The sequence below is a fragment of the Lates calcarifer genome, linkage group LG13 (genome assembly GCF_001640805.2).
Source record: "Lates calcarifer isolate ASB-BC8 linkage group LG13, TLL_Latcal_v3, whole genome shotgun sequence".
NCBI lineage: Eukaryota > Metazoa > Chordata > Actinopteri > Centropomidae > Lates > Lates calcarifer.
Window position 1 is genome coordinate 21,343,039 of NC_066845.1, and position 20,482 is coordinate 21,363,520.

General features: G+C 41.2%; 1 protein-coding gene across 3 annotated transcripts in view; it reads left to right on the forward strand.

Moving 5' to 3' along the window:
• Nucleotides 1-1,505: 1,505 nt before the first annotated feature.
• The window catches only part of pdzd2 (PDZ domain containing 2), a 42,781-nt gene continuing 23,804 nt past the window's right edge, over nt 1,506-20,482 (forward strand). For all 3 annotated transcript variants that reach the window (XM_018669278.2, XM_018669281.2, XM_018669283.2), the window contains exons 1-6: nt 1,506-1,851; nt 11,339-11,684; nt 13,882-14,360; nt 14,792-15,290; nt 19,496-19,641; nt 20,340-20,472. In XM_018669278.2, the coding sequence (XP_018524794.1) occupies nt 11,565-11,684; nt 13,882-14,360; nt 14,792-15,290; nt 19,496-19,641; nt 20,340-20,472 (1,377 nt within the window). In that variant the 5' untranslated portion in view covers nt 1,506-1,851; nt 11,339-11,564. The remainder of the gene's footprint in view (nt 1,852-11,338; nt 11,685-13,881; nt 14,361-14,791; nt 15,291-19,495; nt 19,642-20,339; nt 20,473-20,482) is intronic.

Below are 20,482 nucleotides of genomic sequence, written 5' to 3' on the forward strand. Positions count from 1 at the left end.
CTTTAAGATGCCACTAAAAGGTACTGTATATCTGTATTAGCCTAGTGGATCTGTGTAGTAGTGAATCTGAGTAATAAGTTGTGGGTCTGTGTAGTGGTGGATCTTTGTAGAAGCCTTGTGGATTTGTGTAGTGGTGGATCTGTGCACTAGCTAGGTGGATCTGTGTAGTAGTGGATCTGTGTAGTAAGTATTGGATCTGTGTAGTGGATCTTTCCAATAATGGATCTCTGTAGTTGTGGACCTGTGTAGTAGTAGATCTCTGCATAGTGGCTCTATGGATCTGTGTAGCAGTGGACCTGTTTGCAAAATGTCACACTTCTGGCGTGTGACACATTCACAGCACAGTAGGGCGGGAGTTGCTGCATGATTTTGAAAAACCGGGGGCCGGGGAGTCAGAAAGCGGTCAGGCAAGCCAGTCACACTCCTATTTCACATGGTTTAAGGAAAGCGACTATGACACATATCGATTATGGATTAATTAATTAACGAACTCAGGGCTTACAAACTAAAACTATATAATATTTGTATGAATAAATGCTCTGTAAGGTACAGAGTAAGTTTAAAATTGCTTTAGCTATGTAAACAGTTAGCAGTTAGCTGTTTAAGGTCAAGTGCACAGCAGAGAGAATGATAGCAACATGTTGCAAAGGTAGCGTTTTCTATGCAACTTAGCTAGCTACTATGCATGTTTTCAAGAATATCTTATAAACTTTGTTATTCCAAATGATGAGTTCATTGAGATACTTTAAGAAGGTAGAGACGAGGGACTGACATTAGCAAACCATTCAGAGGACAAGCAGCAGGAATGAGAATGAGGGAAAACGGAGAAGAGGAGACTTTCACAGGTAAGTTGGCTAGCTCACTGTACCATCCACCAAAGATTTCACAATGAAAGTAGCCAAAGTCGCTAGTTAGCCCTTTTTCATTGTACCTTTGGCTAGCAAAGATCACTACACGTACATCCACGTTTTGATTCCATTATGCTAGTGATTTGTTATGGGATGTAATATGTTAAATCAGTGTTTACAATTTTGTTTAGTTCGCTAATTAAATATCCGTATCTCTTCCCCATACACCATGTAGAGAAAGTGTGTTAATGGAACTTTGTGTCCTTTATTGGATCAGTGTATGTCCAATATTGTGAAATTGTGAGTATTTGCCTAGGTGGAATTGGGAGGGCTGCGTGCTCAAATCTTAGCACCGACATACTTTTTATAACCATGATGGTAAATTGAGTCCAAATATATGCCCGTGATTTAGTGCGCATACCTGTGATTGAGCCCATGGCAGTAAAATCTCATTCCAGCCAGCAGTACCAAAAGTTGGCAACCCTGGTAGTAGTAGATCTGTGTAGTACTGGATCAGTGTAGTAGTGGATAGGTGTAGCGGACTAGGGGCCACATCGCTGTCTGGGAGGAAGTGGAGCCTGGGAGGCGGAGTTCAGGGTAAAACAGCAGTCTCAACAAAATCTGGACACCGTGACTCCGCCCTCCGCCTGTAGCTGAGAACTGAGCAGCCGAATGAAGCTCATCAGTCCCCTGAAGCGTATTATCTGTACCTGTGGAAACTAAACGCACATTAGTGTCTGTAACTGAAGAAAACTTTATCTTCTTGGATGTTTTCCTGCCGTGGATTTCCGCTGTGAGGAGCTTTGAAGTTTGGAGCCACTTTTTTCCCCAAGCGGAGCGTAAATGCAGCTTTGTGCTACTTTATTTTTGCACGGATTGAACCGTTAAGACGCTTTTCTCAGTCGTAACGAGTTCATTTTATAAAAACCAGACTACATGGAATATTCAGGTGTTTTGAAACGGACGCGGGAGCCTTCGACCTGCAGGAGCATGTAGCCCAGAGGTACAGTCTATAATCTGTTTTCATCCATGATACAGTCTGACACACTAGGAAACTGTGAGTGAACTAGTGCACTATTATTAGTAGTATTATTTTTCTGTCCGCGTGAGTTAAAGGTTCAGTTTCCACAGGGACAAAGATGAATAACGGGTGGACAGCAGATAATAACAGTCACGACACAGATCAGCTCCCAGCCTTGGGCACTGCCGTGTGACACTTTCCAAACACACATTTTCATTTGTCTCATTGATCTGATTCACTTTTGATGTGAACACATGCTGGGTTTGAAATGCATCATCACCATAACTTTAACAGTTACAAGTTGTATTAGTCAAGGCAGCCTCCAGTCAGAGACTTTCTTCCTTTGACCTCATCTTGTTTCATTTGTCAGCTTCCAAACAGAAAGCCACCTCTGTGACTGCTTTATATTCGTAAAGTAGCCTTAACGTTGATACGAGCAAGTAACAGAGGGTAAAATGATAAGATACACTACACAGACTGAACAGCGTGTGTGGGCTGTGTAGTGTCTGTTAGTTGAATAATGGTGCATCAGTTTAGCAGACACCATAAACAACATTTGGTTTTTTCCTCTCTGCCTCCTGTTTGGTGATGGGCCCATTCCGTCTGATTTTCCCTCCATCTCTGTCAGGATGAAAATGAGGCAGTGAAATGATTGTAGACTGGTTTACCTTCTGCATTCCTGCTGAGGAAATCTTTGCTCTCTCTAACTCCACTCAGACTCTTCTGACTACAGTTTCAACATGACCTCACTATGAAATAATGTGATAGCTTTTACATCTACAGGCTGCCATCCAGACTGCACTGATCGTTCCCAGCCCACCACCTTCACCAACCACACACACGTGATTTTCAGTTTACACTTGAGTTCTGGACTCTGAATATTTCTGGACTATCTACCAGAGGAGACAGTAGCTCCAGTAAACCTTTGTATTTATCTTAACATTTCTGCTCAAATCATCTCCACTTCCCTCCTTTATAAGTGACTGTCTTTTCTTCTTGAGGGAAATCCATACACAAAGTGTTCTTCCAGCTTTTTTGAAGGTGGACTCAGGAAGCAGATACACTTCCATTTGATCAGAACAGACAGACTGTGACATGTGAATGTGATGGATATTTTTATATTAAAACATCAGCTTCAGGTTGGGTTCTGCTGAAATTGTGTAGTTGTGAGGACTGGACTGGGCTGAGGTGGATCATGTCTGACTTAAGTTTCACAGTCTTTCATGACTGCATGAAACTTCTTCAGTTGACAACTCACATTAAGACAATTATTTTATGTGGTACAAGGTTTCTGAAAATAAAAAATCAAATTTAGCATACAGCATTACATATTAGAGCCAATGGTTTTTACAGAGTGGATTTTGGATATCTCTTTTTTATCACTGCTGTCCACAGCCATAAAAAAATCATGTTTTTTACTGTGATGTAGGTATAAGTGTGACTGAAGTGTTGATTTGTGACTCAGAGTAAAGAGAGAGAAGATATGTATTGTAAAATTTCATACATTTTATTGGAAACTATGTGTTACAATATTGTGGATGATAGATGATGGCCATGTTTGGGTACGATAACGTGCAGGAGAGAGACAGCTTTGCCACCATACCTGTGACAGATAATGATGCTGTACAAATCAAGAGAGTGCCTGTCAAAGTTCCACTCTTTGAAGCATCAGATGTCCTTTTTGTGTTGCTGTCGTTCAACTGGAGCTCAGCATGGAAATAACAGGAGGAGGGAACTTCATAATAAGGAGACAGAAATGTTGGAAAATATCATCATATTGACTTCAGATAACCGTAGTTCCATACAAACCATTACAACAAAATCAGTTTCAATGTGCACATGAGTATTGTTTTATGACAGACTTGAAAATATGTTAAGGTCAGAGACATGTTCAGAGAGGAGCAGTGGTTCTCAGAGGGAGGAGCACTAGTTGCTTCTTATTGTCAGAATGCAAGTTTATACAAGTGCACAGTGTTTTAAACGCGGCCATGTCTGAACAGATGATCTGTTTCACATACACGAGTGAATGACCCACCCCTCTTGTAAACAGCTACAAACATATTCCTGAAATGATTTGTCCGGCATTCATGCACAGTCATTCATTCTGTTGTGTTAACAGCAGAGAGAATCTTTTAGAAGAAATATCAAGAGTTGGTCTCCTATCACAGTGCTGTTGGTGAAGGCTAAGTAGTCATGATTTTCATACATCCACAGAGCGTTTCTGCACAGATAGACAGGTAGACAGTACACGAGCAGGTTCTGTAATCACTGCGCTCACACCACCACACATGTTTCTGCCTGTTGGTCCCCACTGAATCTGTAGCCAAATGCACACTGATTTTCCCTTAGGCCACCATGTCTTCATCCTCATTTGTGCTACCTGAAGTGAAACTGTTTCAATTTGAACTTGATTCAACTTGTTTCAAGTCTCAGTCTGTACGACTGTATGGCTCCACCTGCTTAAGAAAGAGAGCAAGATAATCAGAGATAAACTGAAATCGTTAAAAATAGAGATAGTTTTGTCTGCTCTCTCTCTCTCTCACACACACACACACACACACACACACATAGCTGGACTGTGCTGCTGTTTGTGGTTCCAGGATGCTCAGCACAGAAACACTGATGAGCTCACAGTGAGGTGAAAATACCAGTTGTTCTCCAGTTGTAGACAGAGTCAGCGTGCTCTGCTCTCTGTGCACACCGCTCACAAACTGCTGACAGCAGCTCACCACAGCCTCAAACAATAAATATCTCTAATCCCTGGCATGTTCCATCGCCCCTGTTCAGCCTCAGAGCCCTCAGTCAGTTTCACCTTCAAACAAACCACATGGTTTATACCACAGTTAAAAACTTTAAAAAGATCAAAAGTAAAATGCTAATTGATAACTAACTTTAAATGAACTTCATCTCCTTGGTAAAACGTGTCAGACTTTCTCTCCCGTTTCCCAACAGGTAAAAACCAAGAATCTTATTGTTATTACACCCTGACATTGTGATGTGCTGTTGTGAGTGCTTCTGTATAGTCAGTGTAAGATGTGATCTATCAGTCAGAGTAATTTTTGATTTGATTTGATTTCTGAAGTGTTCCAGCCTCAGTGTTATCAGCTGTGAGTGTGCCCACTACTCATTTACTTTATGAAAAAAGAAAGACAAACTTCAAACTAACATTAAGTCAGATTATTGGAAAATAATAGAAAACAGTTCTCAGACTGTATTAGAAAAAACAAGCTGCTCATTGAGTCATGCATGGCAGTAATTAGAGGCATAACCGTGTTTAGTGCATATACCTGCACAACACTGACAGTCCTGATGGTGGATATAAAAACCTGTTTTAAAGTTAATGTCAGCAATTTAAGTTTCCAGACTACAGTGGATCACACTGTCAGAGAATAAAGGAACATTTCGGATGTACTGAAATGGGTCTTTTTCTAATCTTTGGCCATATGGCGCCCAGGAGAAGTGCAGGGTAGAGGGGGAGGGGTGGGATGAGACATGTAGGTCAGCCTGAAACACACAACAAAGACTGGGAAACTAATCCTTGTTGTCAAACTATAAGCCAGAGAAATGTGTTTAGCTGACAGTAAAGCACTGGTGTATACACCTGAGTGGTGCAGCATCAAACTTAGAGAGCTCTGTGAGGAAGATCTAGACAGGAGGACAACAGAGGCCTATCTTTACTGAGTGACTGCAGTCAGTCAGTCTTCTACAGCAGTGTTGTGCGAGCTGTGGGTTGTTCCACAGTGTCACAGTACAGTGTCAGCCAGCAGTGACAGGTCCTGCTGGGACCAGAGTGCAGCTCACATGAGTATGGGAACTTTAACTGGACAGAGCACATAGACCGCAGAGGAGAGGCTGGTTACTGAGAGCAGTTTACATTTGCCGTCACTACTCTCATCATTGACAGATAATCAGTGGCTTAATACTGTCACTATATGTAAACTGCCGATCCAAATGATGAGAACAAACTTGTCCTCAGGTGTTGAACCTTAATATTTCAACTGCTTTCCTCCACAGTTCGTCATGATAAAAGTTAACCACATGATTTCAGAGTGTTTTAGCATTGTTTCCAAACAGATGTGTCTGAAATGGGTGATAATATCAGTGATGAGCTGCTGTAAATCTGTATCAATACTGACTGAAGGTCTTTAATTCTGTTACAAGTGTTGTGCCAGAGATTATGCTCAGAGGGGGAGGGGTCCATTTAGAAGGATTTAGGTCGTTACTGGAAATGTTATGTTAATACTGTTGTTATTTAACAGATTTGTGTCAGCAGCTGATGAACTGATTCTGTTTCCATCTCTCTCTCTCTCTTTCTCTGTCTGTCTGAAGATTACAGTTTAAAACCTTTATGAAAAGGCCTCATTCTGTCACTCTCACAGTAATTTCAAGGTTTCAGGTACTGTGACATTGGAGAGAGGAGACAGAAAACAGCTCCTTTACTCTGCATCAGAGAAGAACAACATGTTTCACCCCACCATAATATTATTTATAGTTAGCTAAGTATGAAGTATGAAATGATCCACAAAAATTAGCCTATTTTGTGTTTTATTTCCTAAAGGGTGCCATCACAGCTACACTACACACTGGCTCAACACCAGCTTCCCCCTCATTTCACCTGCAGCTAATACAGGAAGTGCTGCTTCTGTGATGTAGTTATCACAGAAGCATCAGGTCTGAAAGCATTAAGCTGAAAAGCTGAATATGAACAAAGTCAAGACTGTTTTTATTACATTTGTTAAGGCAGGGATGAATGTATACCCTTGGTTAATGTGGAATTGAAATATAAACATTTAAAAAGGATCCTTCTGCTCTGTGAGAAAGGATTTAGTATTTCCAATGTGTGAGCAGACAGCCTCAGCAGGCAGAACAGATCAGATCAGATTAGGTCAGAACAGAACAGATCAGATTAAATCAGATCTGGGTGCTAAAAGCACTTCTGAAATTTCATGGTCAGGCTCACCTCTTGTACCTGAGGTGTACTTGGAGACAGGATGGGATCAGAAAGAATACATTATCATACATCACAGGAGGGCGTATTAGAGGCTGAGGGGGGTTTTCTCTAAGGGTGCGTTCCATCTAAATCAGAATCCATTTGAATTTCTTCTTAAATCTTTTGAAGTAGTGTGTTTGGTGTTAATTAAAAATGCTATGTTTTTGTGGAAATGTTAGAAATGTTTATTTGTACATTTTCAGTTGTTTGTTCACTTTAAGAGATGAAAATAAACAAGTGCAATGGGAAAATATTCATTTTTAATTTAGTTGCCTAATAATCCTGCGCATCAATATTTGCCAAATAATTGTGAGCTATTCTCTTGTGAGATATTCTCTTAAGAAAGACAAAAACTGACTTTTACTTTCTTAAATATTCAGGTTTGAGCTTTATTAACATTTTGGATTGAGGGAGAGCGCTGTAGTTGTTAAAAATAAGATTAATCGTCAATGGGTGGTGGAAACAGAGGACAACGTGACTCGACTCTGAAGACTCTCATTTGAGAGTGGACTTAACATGTTTGGTAGTTTTCTCTTGTGGTGTTTGTTTATGGCCGTTTTATAGCCACCGTTCATATTAATGTATCCTGCTCTTATTGCAGTGAATTTTGCCAGTTCAGCCTGTGTGTTCCTTCCCAGAGGTTCTCTAAATAAAGGGAAGGAGAGTAGTTTGCCAGCTTTGTGGTGATGCAGAGTTGAACACTCAGCTGAATTTTCTGAACACACCCACATCAGAATAGCCACCCCCAACGCAGCTGGAACAAACAGGAGGGAAAATACAGGGACAGCCACTCTGACACTACTGAGCTCACTGAACTAGCTGGGTAACAGCAATGTATCTTTTTGATTATGAACAGTGAGACAACAGCATTGATCAGCTATGATTATATTATTATATTCTTGTCATTTATTACTGCACTTCCACAAAACCTGGGGAACTGCAAGATGCTAAGGTGCTGACTATGAACTGCAACATCCCCAGTTAGTGTCTGCTCAAGAGCTGTAGTTGCATATCATTCCTCATCTCTCTTTTCTCTCATCCCCCCTCATTGTCATCTGTTTCTATCGTCTTGTTCAGGCATAAAATGTTCCCCTAAGATTCTTTTTTAAAAAATGGTCAAAAGTAAAGCTGACTTTAAGTCCCAATGGGTCATGCTCAAAGATCCTATATTTCCTATATACATCTTATGAGCATCCCAAACAGATGATGCCTTCAGGCTTTTCCTTTCCTAATCATGACGATGACGGTGAGATGTCTTTTAGGAATTGTGCACATTTAGTTTAACCCAGAAAATCTCTCATCTTGGATTTCCTCCCTGCAGTCGTACATTATGGGATGGAATTGACTTGTAACCTGATATCATGTTTTGAAGCTTCATCCTGCTAGGATTCTACTATACCCTCATCTCCACTACTTCCTTGTAAACCTACTCCTCCCATTCTAGACCATGGTTGAGCTTAGGCCAGAACAGGGCAGGCCCTCTTTGCCTTCAGTTGGAGTGTACAGGAATAGTAGACTCAGATGGTACCACAAAGCCCAACAGTTTATTTGAAGCCCAAGCTCTGCATAGTCATTTAAGTGTGGTCTGATGGTAGCCTGTGTTTTTGTCTATATCTGCCACAGATGTGGCTGTACTCTGCTCTCTGTCTGTAGTTAAGCATGTAGATGAAGGGTCAACCCAGATTCCTCACTTCATATATGAGCACTTCATTATGAATGGAGCCCCTGAAGGACGCTGCTGGTTTAGCATGTTTCACATCATTAACAACAAACCTAACATGACCATCAGCCATGGACAAGGCAGAACTTTCTAAGTTCTACAAACCAAGCATTTTTAGCATTTCTAGATGGATTCTTATCATCCAGGCAGTCATTGGTTTTATTTTTATTTATTTATTGCAGCAGGGATTGTGGGGGGAGAGCAGTCACTTTTTTAAAATTTGGGTGTATTTCAGGATGTTTCTGTTACTATATATGTATATGGTAAGATTAAATATAAAATCTACTGTTTTTAACACAACAGTCACATGAAAAGTGGTGTCATGGTTCAAGAGAACTGCAGAGAATGGGTTTTATCATCCAATTTGTTTCCTTTAACATAATCTCAAAGTTGTATCCTCTTTAAGATGTAAATTGTAGGATACATTGTGTATACACTACATACACATACCGCAACATTTCATCATTATTCTAACCCTAACCCTAATTAACTTACATTACCTGGTAAACAAGGTTTGACTAGTTACTTCTTTTATTTTTGGTATATAATAGTATATATAATAATAATATAGAATCTTAATAATAATCACTTTCAATGAGTGCTTTCGCACTGAACGAGTTAGGTTCATTTAAAATGAACCCTTGTACTCTATATCTAACTCTATATCCCTTCTCATAAACAACTTTCTTAATGTACTTATTTATAGGACTGCATTATCTTGGGTGATATTTGTGCTTTTTTTTTTATAACAATAACATTTTGATGCCATGATGACAGCTGTGTTATGGTAATTATTTCATTATGTGAAGGTCAGCCTAAGTATGTCTGAAGGTAATTTTTTCTGTAAAACAGAGGTAGGGCATATTTATCAGATTCTCACTAAAAAGTGAGTGAATTGTAGTTCCATTGTTGACTATTTATTTATCATGACTAATGCAGGACTATCATGCATGGTGACTTCTTTAGTCAGGAAAGTGCTGTATGACTCACTCCCAGTCACAGAATGTGTTTTCTCCATGTGGCGTTAAGAAGCTAAAGCTGAAGCAGAATGACAGTGTAACTAAGAACTTACCTGTCAGCTGATCTGACTTCATGATTACTCCTCTTAGTTTGTAAAAATCAGTGTTACTACAAAACAGAACACAACTAAAAGCTAACAATGGTTGTGTTATGTTTTATGTATTTTTAAACCTCTGCATCAAATGAACAGAACTACAGGTATGAAGGTAAACTACAGATGCTTTTAACCTAACCTTTCTCTGGTTCAAATGAATTCTGGTGTGTTCATCCCTTAGAGGGGTTCTTGTAAGCTAGTGTGTGAAAAAAAATAATATCCATCCATTATCTATACTGCTTATGCTTAAGGGTCACAGAGGGTTGGAGCCAATCCCAGCTGACATTGGGTAAGAGGCGGGGTCCTGGACAGATCACCAGTCTATCAAAGGGCTGCCATCTAGAGACAAACAACCATTCACACTCACATTCACTCATTCAGGACTTGAAGAGGAAGCGTCATATTCATCTTTGCCTTTGCCATTAATAGTTGTGCAACATGGCCCTTTTAATTTCAGCTGATCTATGAATGGAATAATGGTTCTTCTCAAGACGACAAGACATTTAATTATTAAACCAGAGAGTATGCAGGAGGGCAGCTTCCTTCCACCTCAACAAAACAGGAAGGAAAGGTGGGGGCTTTATGCTCTGTGGTGAACACATGTATATCTATGAGGGTTTGGTTCAGTTTTCGTGTTTTGTGATGTGAGATACTGTCAAAAACTGCAACAAACCTTTCAACCTTAGCAAACCCCTACCCTCGGATACAACCCATAGGAGCATCTTCTGAAACAGTGCCGCTATGATGGTGGCGTATTGGACAGTCATCATCATGGTTTCAATAATAAACACAATTTAATATTAAGGAAAATAAGTATTTCGTTAAGATTAAACAACCTTGTTGTCATGGTTAAAATAATTAACACAGAATCTTAATATATTATCATTAAGAGTGGAAACAGGTTCTTTATTCAGCAGAGCTGCTGTGTGGTCAGTTGAATAAGACATATATAGCCAAACTTGTTCTCAATAAGGAGATCTTTTAAATATTAATGGCCATTGTTAAGCCTGTAGAAAAATGCTGTATCTTGTTCTGTTGGTGTAAAGAATTTGTCAAAAGGAATAGGCAATGACAAGTTAAAAGACTGAAAACCAAACGTATTAATTTGAGCCCAAACCTTTAGAGAATGTCTCACCACTGAAAAAAAGAAGAAAAAAAACTGGCAGACATGCAGCTCCCAGCAAAGTAGGGAGAAAAGCTGGTTGACACGATTTGACCTCCATACCGACTGAGGCTGATTGGTTAGGCTGCAGCATACTATATGAACCTTAAATGGTGTATAAGAAAACTATTGCTGTTCTTGATTAATATTTAGGTACATTTTTATCCAGAAAATGAACTAAAATGTTTAAAGCAGCCCGAAGTGAGACATGTAAACTGCAGCAAAATTGTAACAAATTACCTTGTGCTCAGTCATTGTTTACACCATTGTTAAAAGCAATATCCAAGGACAACTTTGCCAATTCATGGGTATAAGGCTTTGACTATAGATCGTGCGATTGTAGCTATGAGGGTTAATTAGAAATGAAAAAGAGAGGAGCTGGCAAAGTGATAAAAATCCAAAACAAATGTTCATGAATTGTATTTACCCTATTTACCTTGTTGTCTACTGCTACAGTGTGACCTGTTATTGTGTTCTCTTTAGGTAGCGTGCTGGTGCTGCAGACACCACAGCTGAAATTTCCTGCCAGTAATCCCATATTTTCCACCCTGATTCATCTGGAAATCTCTGAGTGGACTTTGCACAGTTTCTCTGCGGCCGGCCTCTTTCAGACATGTCAGCCCTGACTGGTTCCTGTGCCTGTACTAACTATCAGAAGCATCAGTGTGGCTGTTGGTGAGAGACCCACCAAAAGGCCCAGGATGCCAGGATGCCCATCACTCAGGACAACGCCCTCAGCATCCTCCCATTGCTGGAGGACTGGCAGGGGGGTCAGACCACAAGACCACAGGAGGACCACAGCCTGAATCAGGACAGTTCTGGGCACAAGGTACGTCGTCCACTTCACCCACCCTGTGTTTCCACTTAAATATGGAATATCAAATGTAACATTATGGACACCATGACAAAGGAACCTCTGCTCAGTTTTGCATTATCACTGTTTCATGATCCTCATCACATTATAACAAGATATTTTTCATCTTATGAAGACATTTTCTTGTCATTACTAAATACCAGATTGATTCAGTTTCTACCACAAAGGTTTCTTGTGATAGAAACTTATCACTGTGGTTTGTCTCTGGTCCATCGCTGCCTAAATAGACATGGTAGTTTACAACAGTCATATAACATGATAAACATATAACATGTTGATGTAGACAGTAGTTGTTTTTGTGTATGATGGTTATGGGTTGCTTTTGTTTTTGCATATTTGCATAATCACTGTGTGTGCAATTGGTGTCAGTGACTGTCAGTGAGGATCAGACCTCTGTCTAAGACCCACCTATAATTCCTGACCACATACTGTACCTCATGACACTATATGTCCCCATGTATGCAGCAAACAGTACCAAATGTCCACCATTACCCCTCCACCTCTCTCCAGGCCAGAGGCCAAACACTGCTTAGTTTGTTCCATTTGCACACATATAGTTTTACATATAGTTGTTGATGTGAACAAAATGGATTTCACTAGTAGCTGCTCTAAAAATTCCCATGTAGATGTGAGTGTGATAATGATTATCTGTGTGTCTATGTCAGCCCTGTGATGGACTGGTGACCTGTCCATGGTGTAGACACCCTGTTGCCCTGGGTCAGGCTCTACCCCACACTGATGGTGCTTCAGTCTCAACATGAAATAAAACTTATTATTATATTTAGACAACTGTGGTTTTTATTCTAGCCAGTGTGGGCTGCAATCACTCTATCTTCTTGTTTCAACGCTGTGTATCACTTTCAGATCAGTTCATCATGTTTATGAGAAAAGTTGGTTCTAACCAGATTCATTGCTTTTGTGAAATAGCCATAGGTTATTTAAATATAGTCATATGTTTTTATGATAATAAATGTTTCTTGTAAAAATAAAAACTTATCTTGTATCTTGTTATGACAACAAAATGTCATAATAATGTGACCTCTGCGTGCAGAGGACCCCCATGTCACTAAATCCGCCCTGTGTATAACCTACAGGAGTGTAAACAGGAAGCCTCATTGTCCATGATATCTATTTATGGAAACCAGATGTCTGAAAGCAGAGCACATTGGCTGGACTGGTCTCAGCCAATCACAGTGTGTTATGGATGATTGTTGAAGAAGGTCAGTCTCTACGGTCAAACTTTAAAAAATCATCTCCAGACCTCAGTCAGCTTGGATTCACAGCAGTTATACATTCCAGTGGCTACTGTATCCATTTCATTGGTTCCATCAGAGACCACTGCAGGCTCAGCACTGAGGTGCCCAGTCACGGTCCAAATGGCCAGTCAAGTGACACAGTGAAATTCATTTGTATCTCTTGAGGAGATATGCAGTGCTGGAGGCTCAGTGATGTAGTTAGTACTTCCTCATTCCCTCAGCACTGGCTTCATGGTTTGCTGTGTTGGAGATCTGCAGATCAGTTTGAACTCAAAATGTGCTGCACAGATTTACTTTGCCTCGGTGAGCAAATCCACCACTTACAACAATTGCACACATCAAAATGAACCGATCTCGGTCCAGAATCTCACTGTTAGAAATACTGAATATTGTATAACTGTAAATGTATTAGAGCTGTTTTAAAGATATCTATCTTCGGTTGGAATCATTGGGGTCAGGGCTGAGAGCCTCAGACAGAATTGGGAAGTCAGAAGATACTGAGTGATGAACTAACATGTTGCTTTCTCTGGTCTTTTCATAGAGATTGTTGACAGTATGGAAAATATAGAATACTGCACACTTTAACTCTCTGAGTCTCTTGGTAAGACTCACAGTCACAGGCGCTGACACTGGAAATGACCAGCTTTTCCAAAAGTTACACATTAGACACATGTAACTGTCAATGTGGACAGCTCATTGGTTAAAATGAAAACACAACATGTGTTTTGTCAGAAGTCAACATGCGTTCCCTGCATGAGCCTAAACATACACACTAGTGATTATCCTGGTAAAATAAAACCAGACAGTGTTTCAGAATGTTAAAGCAAACAACCAGTATTTTCATTTCAAATGTTATCTTCATCTTCATTCACTGGTCTTTCCTCTTCTCTCTCCAGCATGTGGATCAAGACTCCACCCAGAATGGGGAGGGAGACAGCATGTGCAGTAGCAGCAGTGTTAACAGTGTTCATGTGGAGGACATGTCCCTGTGTCTGGCTGCCATTCAGAAGTTGGTGGAGTACATTAAGTTCAACTTCATGGAGGGTGACACAGCTCCATCAGCCAGCTCCCCCATCTGCAGGGAGGGCGTAGATGTGGAGGTTCATGCTGTTCTCCTCAGTAAAGATGAGGGTGATACCACTGAGTTTGGCCTAAGCTTCGGGAACATCCCAATATTTGGGGACCCTGATGGACGAAAGAAGGGAGGCCCAAGGAGGAGGCGGGACCAGGGCCCTGTTATGGATGTGGGCTGTATCTGGGTGACGGAGGTGAAGAAGAAGAGTCCAGCAGCCCGCTGCGGAGGGATCAAACTGAGAGACGAACTGCTGTCACTGAATGGGCAGCTGATGGTGGGAGTAGACGTCAGCGGAGCCAGGTAGGACTACTTAACTGAAAACTGAACCCAATCTTGCAGTGATGAACTACATTATGTGCTGAAAGCCCAACTCTAAAATCCAGCAGACAGCTATCAACTAGCAGCTGAAATATGAAATAGGCTCATTGTTGAATATACAAAGTGAATCAGAGACACAAAAAGTCTCCTTAGAATTAAAGGCAAAGAAGGTAAAGATGGGGAAACTACTCAGAAACTAAAATATACTTTTTTTGGAAACCTCCGTGTCATTTTTAGTGGCCATGGTTATAGAAGAAGTCAAGCCTAAGTTTTACACCTCCCTCCTCCCTCCCCTGCAGTGATTGTACACTCGCCTCCACCCAAACAAGTAGAAATGTGAGGAAATCTGGACCCATCGTTTCCATATATTTGAACTTGTATGTAATGATTATCCCCTCAATGCTTCTCTGCAGTTACCTGGCTGATCAGTGCTGGAATGGAGGCTGTATCTATCTGATCATGCTGCGGCGAGTCAAGCGAAAGGCTCCTCTCCCTCCCTGTGATGTTAATGGCGGTGTGAGTACCTCCGTCAGCAGTGACAGCTGTGAAGAGCAGCAGCAGGCCGGAGCTTCGGAGCCCTCTGACAGATCAGCAAACTGCAAACGCACACGCAAGTTTGGCGTCATATCACGATCGTCCGTTAACCGAGACAACAGGGACAGCACTGAGTCAGAACTCCAGAGCTGCTACAATGGCTACAACTCTTCTATTCCCACTGATAAAAAGGTCAGTCCTCCAGGAGACGAGACCAGCGACATCCTCTCCTCGGAGGAAAGCCCAGACGCGTTTCCTCAGGTGAGAGCAGCTCGCCAGCATCAACACAGTGGAGGCATGGCCACCTTACCTACAAGGTGTCACAGTCAACTGTTAGAATGCAAGATGGATTCTTTCAGCAGTGAACCTCCAAACCAGGTAAGACACACTGCTGACACACAAGGCTCTGATTTATACTAGTCACTATCATACTGCCATCTTCATTCTAAAGAAACAGGGTTTGATTCTGGCCAGGAAAATGAAAATTCTGAATCACATTTTCATAAAGTTGAATAAAAAAATCCACTCCATTGAGATAAAAGTCAAGGTAAGTCAGCTCATTTCATTCTAGTTCATATATAAACTCAATCCTTTGTGAGCTCATTGTTTTTAGACAGTACATGTGTCAGAAACACTGACAGCATCAACTGGATTTGGAAATCATGCAGTGGAATAAATACTTTACTTATTTCCATCTTAATTATCAACACATCAGGTTTGTGGTCAGGAGTGGTAGTAAGGTGGGTAAACAGCAGAGATGATGAGAGAGGCCACTGAACTGAATGTCTGTTTAGTGCACCATCATTCCTTATGTCAGGACATCTGGCAGGAAGTGTGGGTAGAGTACTGCACTGTATGGACTGGTATCAGATCGCTGCCTGATCACCGAGTCTCTCTGATCTTCATACTCAATAATGATCACTAAGTGCAGTGACACTGTTGAAGGCTGTAGCTTTATCAAGCTGTGAACTCAATGTGATTGAATTCTTACATAACTCAGTTAAACAAGACTAATAATCCAGAGTCATGCCAGCAGTTCTGTGAGGCTGTATTCAGACACAGGAAGTGGTGCTTTTACATTAACATGTGATCATGCTGATGTTGACATTCAGCTCAGTCAGGGGCATGTAGAGGATCTTACACACACACACACACACACACACACACACACACCAGAAAAAAGGTACTGTGTCTCCAGGAGGCAGGTGCTGAGGATGTGTCTGTGCACGTGGCTGGTATGAGTGTGTGCAGCTGAGGCTGACAGGAATGTCATTAGTCTTGCAGATAGATGTTTGATGTCAAACCTGAGGAGGTATCTGCAGGGAAGTTAATGGAACCACAGCAGAACCATAAAATGATCAACTTCAAAAGTGAGTTGATCAACAGACATAATCAAAAAGATATCAAAAAAGCTTGGGCACGGTGAGCGGTATCAATTGAAACTGTGAACAAGAACTGTGGACATGAGCTGCTGCAGCAGGCTGCCACTGTCACACCACCATCTTTCAGATGATAGTGAAGCTGAGAAGGCCCTCTGCTGACTTTTCATGCCTCCGTTCCAGAACAGTCACAGCCTGAGGAGTTATGTTTTTAGGTTGTCTGTCCACATGTCCGTCTGTCCCATTCTTGTGAACACAATGGCTCAGGAAAAGCATGAGGCATTCAATCGAATCAACTGATTGATTTTGGTGGTCAAAGGTCAAAGGTAAACGTCACTGTGCCCTCACAAAACACATTTTTGGCCATAACTCAAGAATTATGACAGAATCTCACACAGATAGATAGACAAAGACATAGAGATAGATAGACGAAGTGATGACGTTTAAATCCAAAAGGTCAAAGGTCAACTTCACTGTGACATCATAAGAAAGACACCTGAAGAAACCTGATTTTGACTTGGTCATTACTGAATGTAAACTGCAGAGTGGCGTCTCTGCTGACAGTGATTAACCTGAGGCAGCTTTTTGAACACATTAGTGAGGCTTCATCATCTACATGACAGCTGCATGAAATGGGTATTAGTTTTGGTTCTGTTATGCAGGAATACAGGCAGTGAAGTGGATCATAAATATAACGTTAATGAACCCAAAACAACCTGTTTTAGTAGAGATGACAGATCTGTGTACAGATGTCTGAGAGGATAAATAGGATCACCACTCTGCAACAACTGGTTTGATGAAACCACAGACAGTGAAACGATAGTGGTTTAACATGTGGGTTAGAGGATTGAGAAAGACAGCTGGTGTATCATCCCAGCACATCATAGGGATTTTAAATGAAGAATCATGTCTGTAGCCAGCATGCTTGTGCCCTAGATGGAGATGACCTCTCTTATATAAATCCTTCTATGTCCATAAGTCCTCTAAATGGCTGATAAAGCTGTGAGCAGTGGCAGTGAAATTGTCAAACAAGGCTAAGAACTCAACAGTCAGCTCAGCACACTGACTGTGTGGGCATCTCCAAGCATACCTGCTATTATGGTTCATGTGTCTGCAGCAGTGTGAAGTGCAAAAGGGCTGGGTGAAGTGGAATACACAGTACAGACCATAGGTATCTGTACAGTTCAACATTATTTGTTCCTGAGGCTCTGAGCTTCAGCTTGTTCATTTTGAAACAAAGTAATGGAAACTACATTCAAGTGCCAAACCTTCAATATGAGTAGGTTTACATCTGTATTCAAACAACTGTGTCAGAGACTCAGCCCTCCTAACACATAGGTAAGTAGTACTGTCAAAAGTAATTGGACAGATGGACATGAAGTCAAACAAAATCATATTACAAACATGTTAATATTTTGTGATGTCTATGGGTCAAGGACAGATGCTTTGTATCTTTGTTGATGCTCTCTCAGGCCTTCTCCTACAGCTCCTGTCTGTTGTGGTCTCTCTGCCTTTAGTTTGGTCCTCAGATCAGTCCGACTGAGATCTGGTAATTGGCTCAGATTTAAGGTTGTTGTCGTGCTGGATGATGAAATATTTGAGTTGTGATGCACTTGGCTGTATCTGAGCACAGAACACTCCTGCATACCTCTGCATTCATCCTGTTGCTTCCATCAGAAGTGAAATCATCTATAAATACCAGTGTGTCAGTTGTATTGGCAGCCATACAAGCCCAAGCCATAACAGAACCACCATGTTTGACAGATGAGGTGGTGGCTTTGGGTCATGAGCTGTTGCTTTTTTTCTCCATGCTTTCCTCTTAGTGTCCAAAGTCCATAGAGCTTTGTTCCAAAACTCTACTGGTTTCTTTCTGTATGTTTTTGTGAACTGCAGCCTGGCCTCTGTTTTCGAGGCTTCCCAGTGGTTTGCTTCTTGTGGTGAATCCTCTTCTCTTGGTTGTTGACAAGGAAACATGTCTGCCTACATTCCAGAGAGCATTCTCGATTTGCTGTGCAGACATAAGAGATCTTTTCTCACCATGCAAATGATTACCTGGTCATCTGTAAGACATGTTATATGAATAGTGAGGAAACACATTAACTGCTTAGTTGAGTACTAATATTATCATTATTGTGGTCCCTATACTTTGACTTGTTGTAAAGTAGCTCCTAACGTCCACCTTTCTTTTTTGACTGCCATTCTGACTGAGAATATCACCAAATTAACATGTGCCACCCCTCCCATACAATGTGGGATCATCCCTTGTTGAAAACTACAATGCACAGCCCCTTACTGAATCAATGCCAGATGCAATTTGTCCCGTACATTCACAGAGCTGTTAGTATAAGGATGGTGTCTCCCTCACTCAGCCTACATGCACATCTAGTTGACAGAGCTTTTGTGTTTCTTATAACCAGTATACCCACAGCCTCTCACACATTAGTTCAATCCTATTACTCTCTGATACTGAGGTTTGACTCATAGTAGAAAACGAGATCCGTTATCCATTTGGATATTGGTAGGAACTTTAAAAACTTTTTCTTCAAGTTTGTATGACACAGGTATAACAGCCTTTGAGGGGCGGTGGTGCAGTGGTTAGGACTTTTGTTCACAGCGAGACAATTCTGGGTTCGAACCTTGTCTGTGTGGAGTTTACATGTTCTCCCTGTTCCTGTGTGGGTTCTTTTTGGTTCTCTAGCTTCCTCCCACAGTCTGAAGACATGCATGTTAATTGATGATTGATGACACCCATAGGTGTGAATGTGAGTGTGAATGGTTGTTTGTCTCTATATGTCAGCCCTGTGATAGACTGCTGATCTGTCCAGGGTGTACCCCGCCTCTCACCCAATGTCAGCTGGGATTGGCTTCAGGCCCCCCACGACCATTAAGGATAAGCAGTATAGATAATGGATGGATGGAACTACCTTTGATATCTCTCCAGTGGATTTTTAACTTCATTATTATGTTCTTCATTTGCATTGTCACCTGTTTTCCCCTCATGTTGACAGACAACTCCAATTCAGTGTAGTTCTTTTGTGCATGAACTGATGAAACGACAAAAATGTAATCTGTTGAACTTTTGAATTTATACATGAACCTGGATTCATAGTTTGCTAACATTTTGATGGATGTATATTATGACATTTGTATTTCAACCCTGCGTGATGTGTTTTTTGATGTGTATTTGTTTGTGCTCTTTTGCAGCCAAGAGAGAGCAGCCACATCTGGAAGATGCACATGGTGAAGGGTCAGGAGGGCCTGGGCATTCAGATAACAGGGGGGCGTGGCTCCAAGCGCTCTCCCCATGGCATTATTATAGCTCATATAGAAGAGGGAGGTGCCATTCACAGGTACACTTAGTTCTAATAAATGGAATATGTACATTCTTTGATATTGTGTTTTTGCAGGTGTCACGTACTGTAATGTTTGACCATATATGAAGACCTCCCCACAGTACAATTCTAATCTCTCTCCACAGTGAAATATTAAGTGTTTCAGTATTTGCTATAAGATTATTTTTTTGTCCCTGATTTTATTTACCAAAGGACAAATACTGTCTCTCCATGCTTTGTACAAACACACTTTAAGCCCTGAAAAACACACACTGTATTTACACTAACCATAATTCAAGGATGCATGATACGGCGCAACTGAGAGAGTGTTAGACAGACCAGCATGTGGATGAAGAGGCGGGGTTCTTATACTACAGAGTGGATGAGTTTATGAGAGACAGGTGTAGATGAGGGAGACCTGAACCCCTACTACAGAGAGACAGACAGGAGGTGGAGACGAGAGGGAGACACAAGGAAAAATTAGAGTCACAGCCAGAGCCATGACATTTCCTATCCTGTTTGTTAGTTTGTTTTTTGGATACTGAAATGTCTAAAATTGCATTAACAGATTATTATTAAATTTGGTGTAAAGTCAGGCTGTTTTCTAGTTGGGATGTGAAGAAGAAAAGTGCTGCCAGCTCAGATGTCTCAGATGATCTGTACAGTGTATGCGTACAGTATTTGTAAGTGTTTGTGTCTAAATGTGTGTGTTTCAGGGATGGTCGTCTTCATGCTGGTGATGAGTTGCTGATGATCAACGGTCAGTCTCTGGTAGGTCTCACTCATCAGGAGGCTGTTGCTATCCTCCGTTCCACTACTGGTCTGGTCCAGCTGGTGGTGGCCAGCAGGGTGAGTGCAG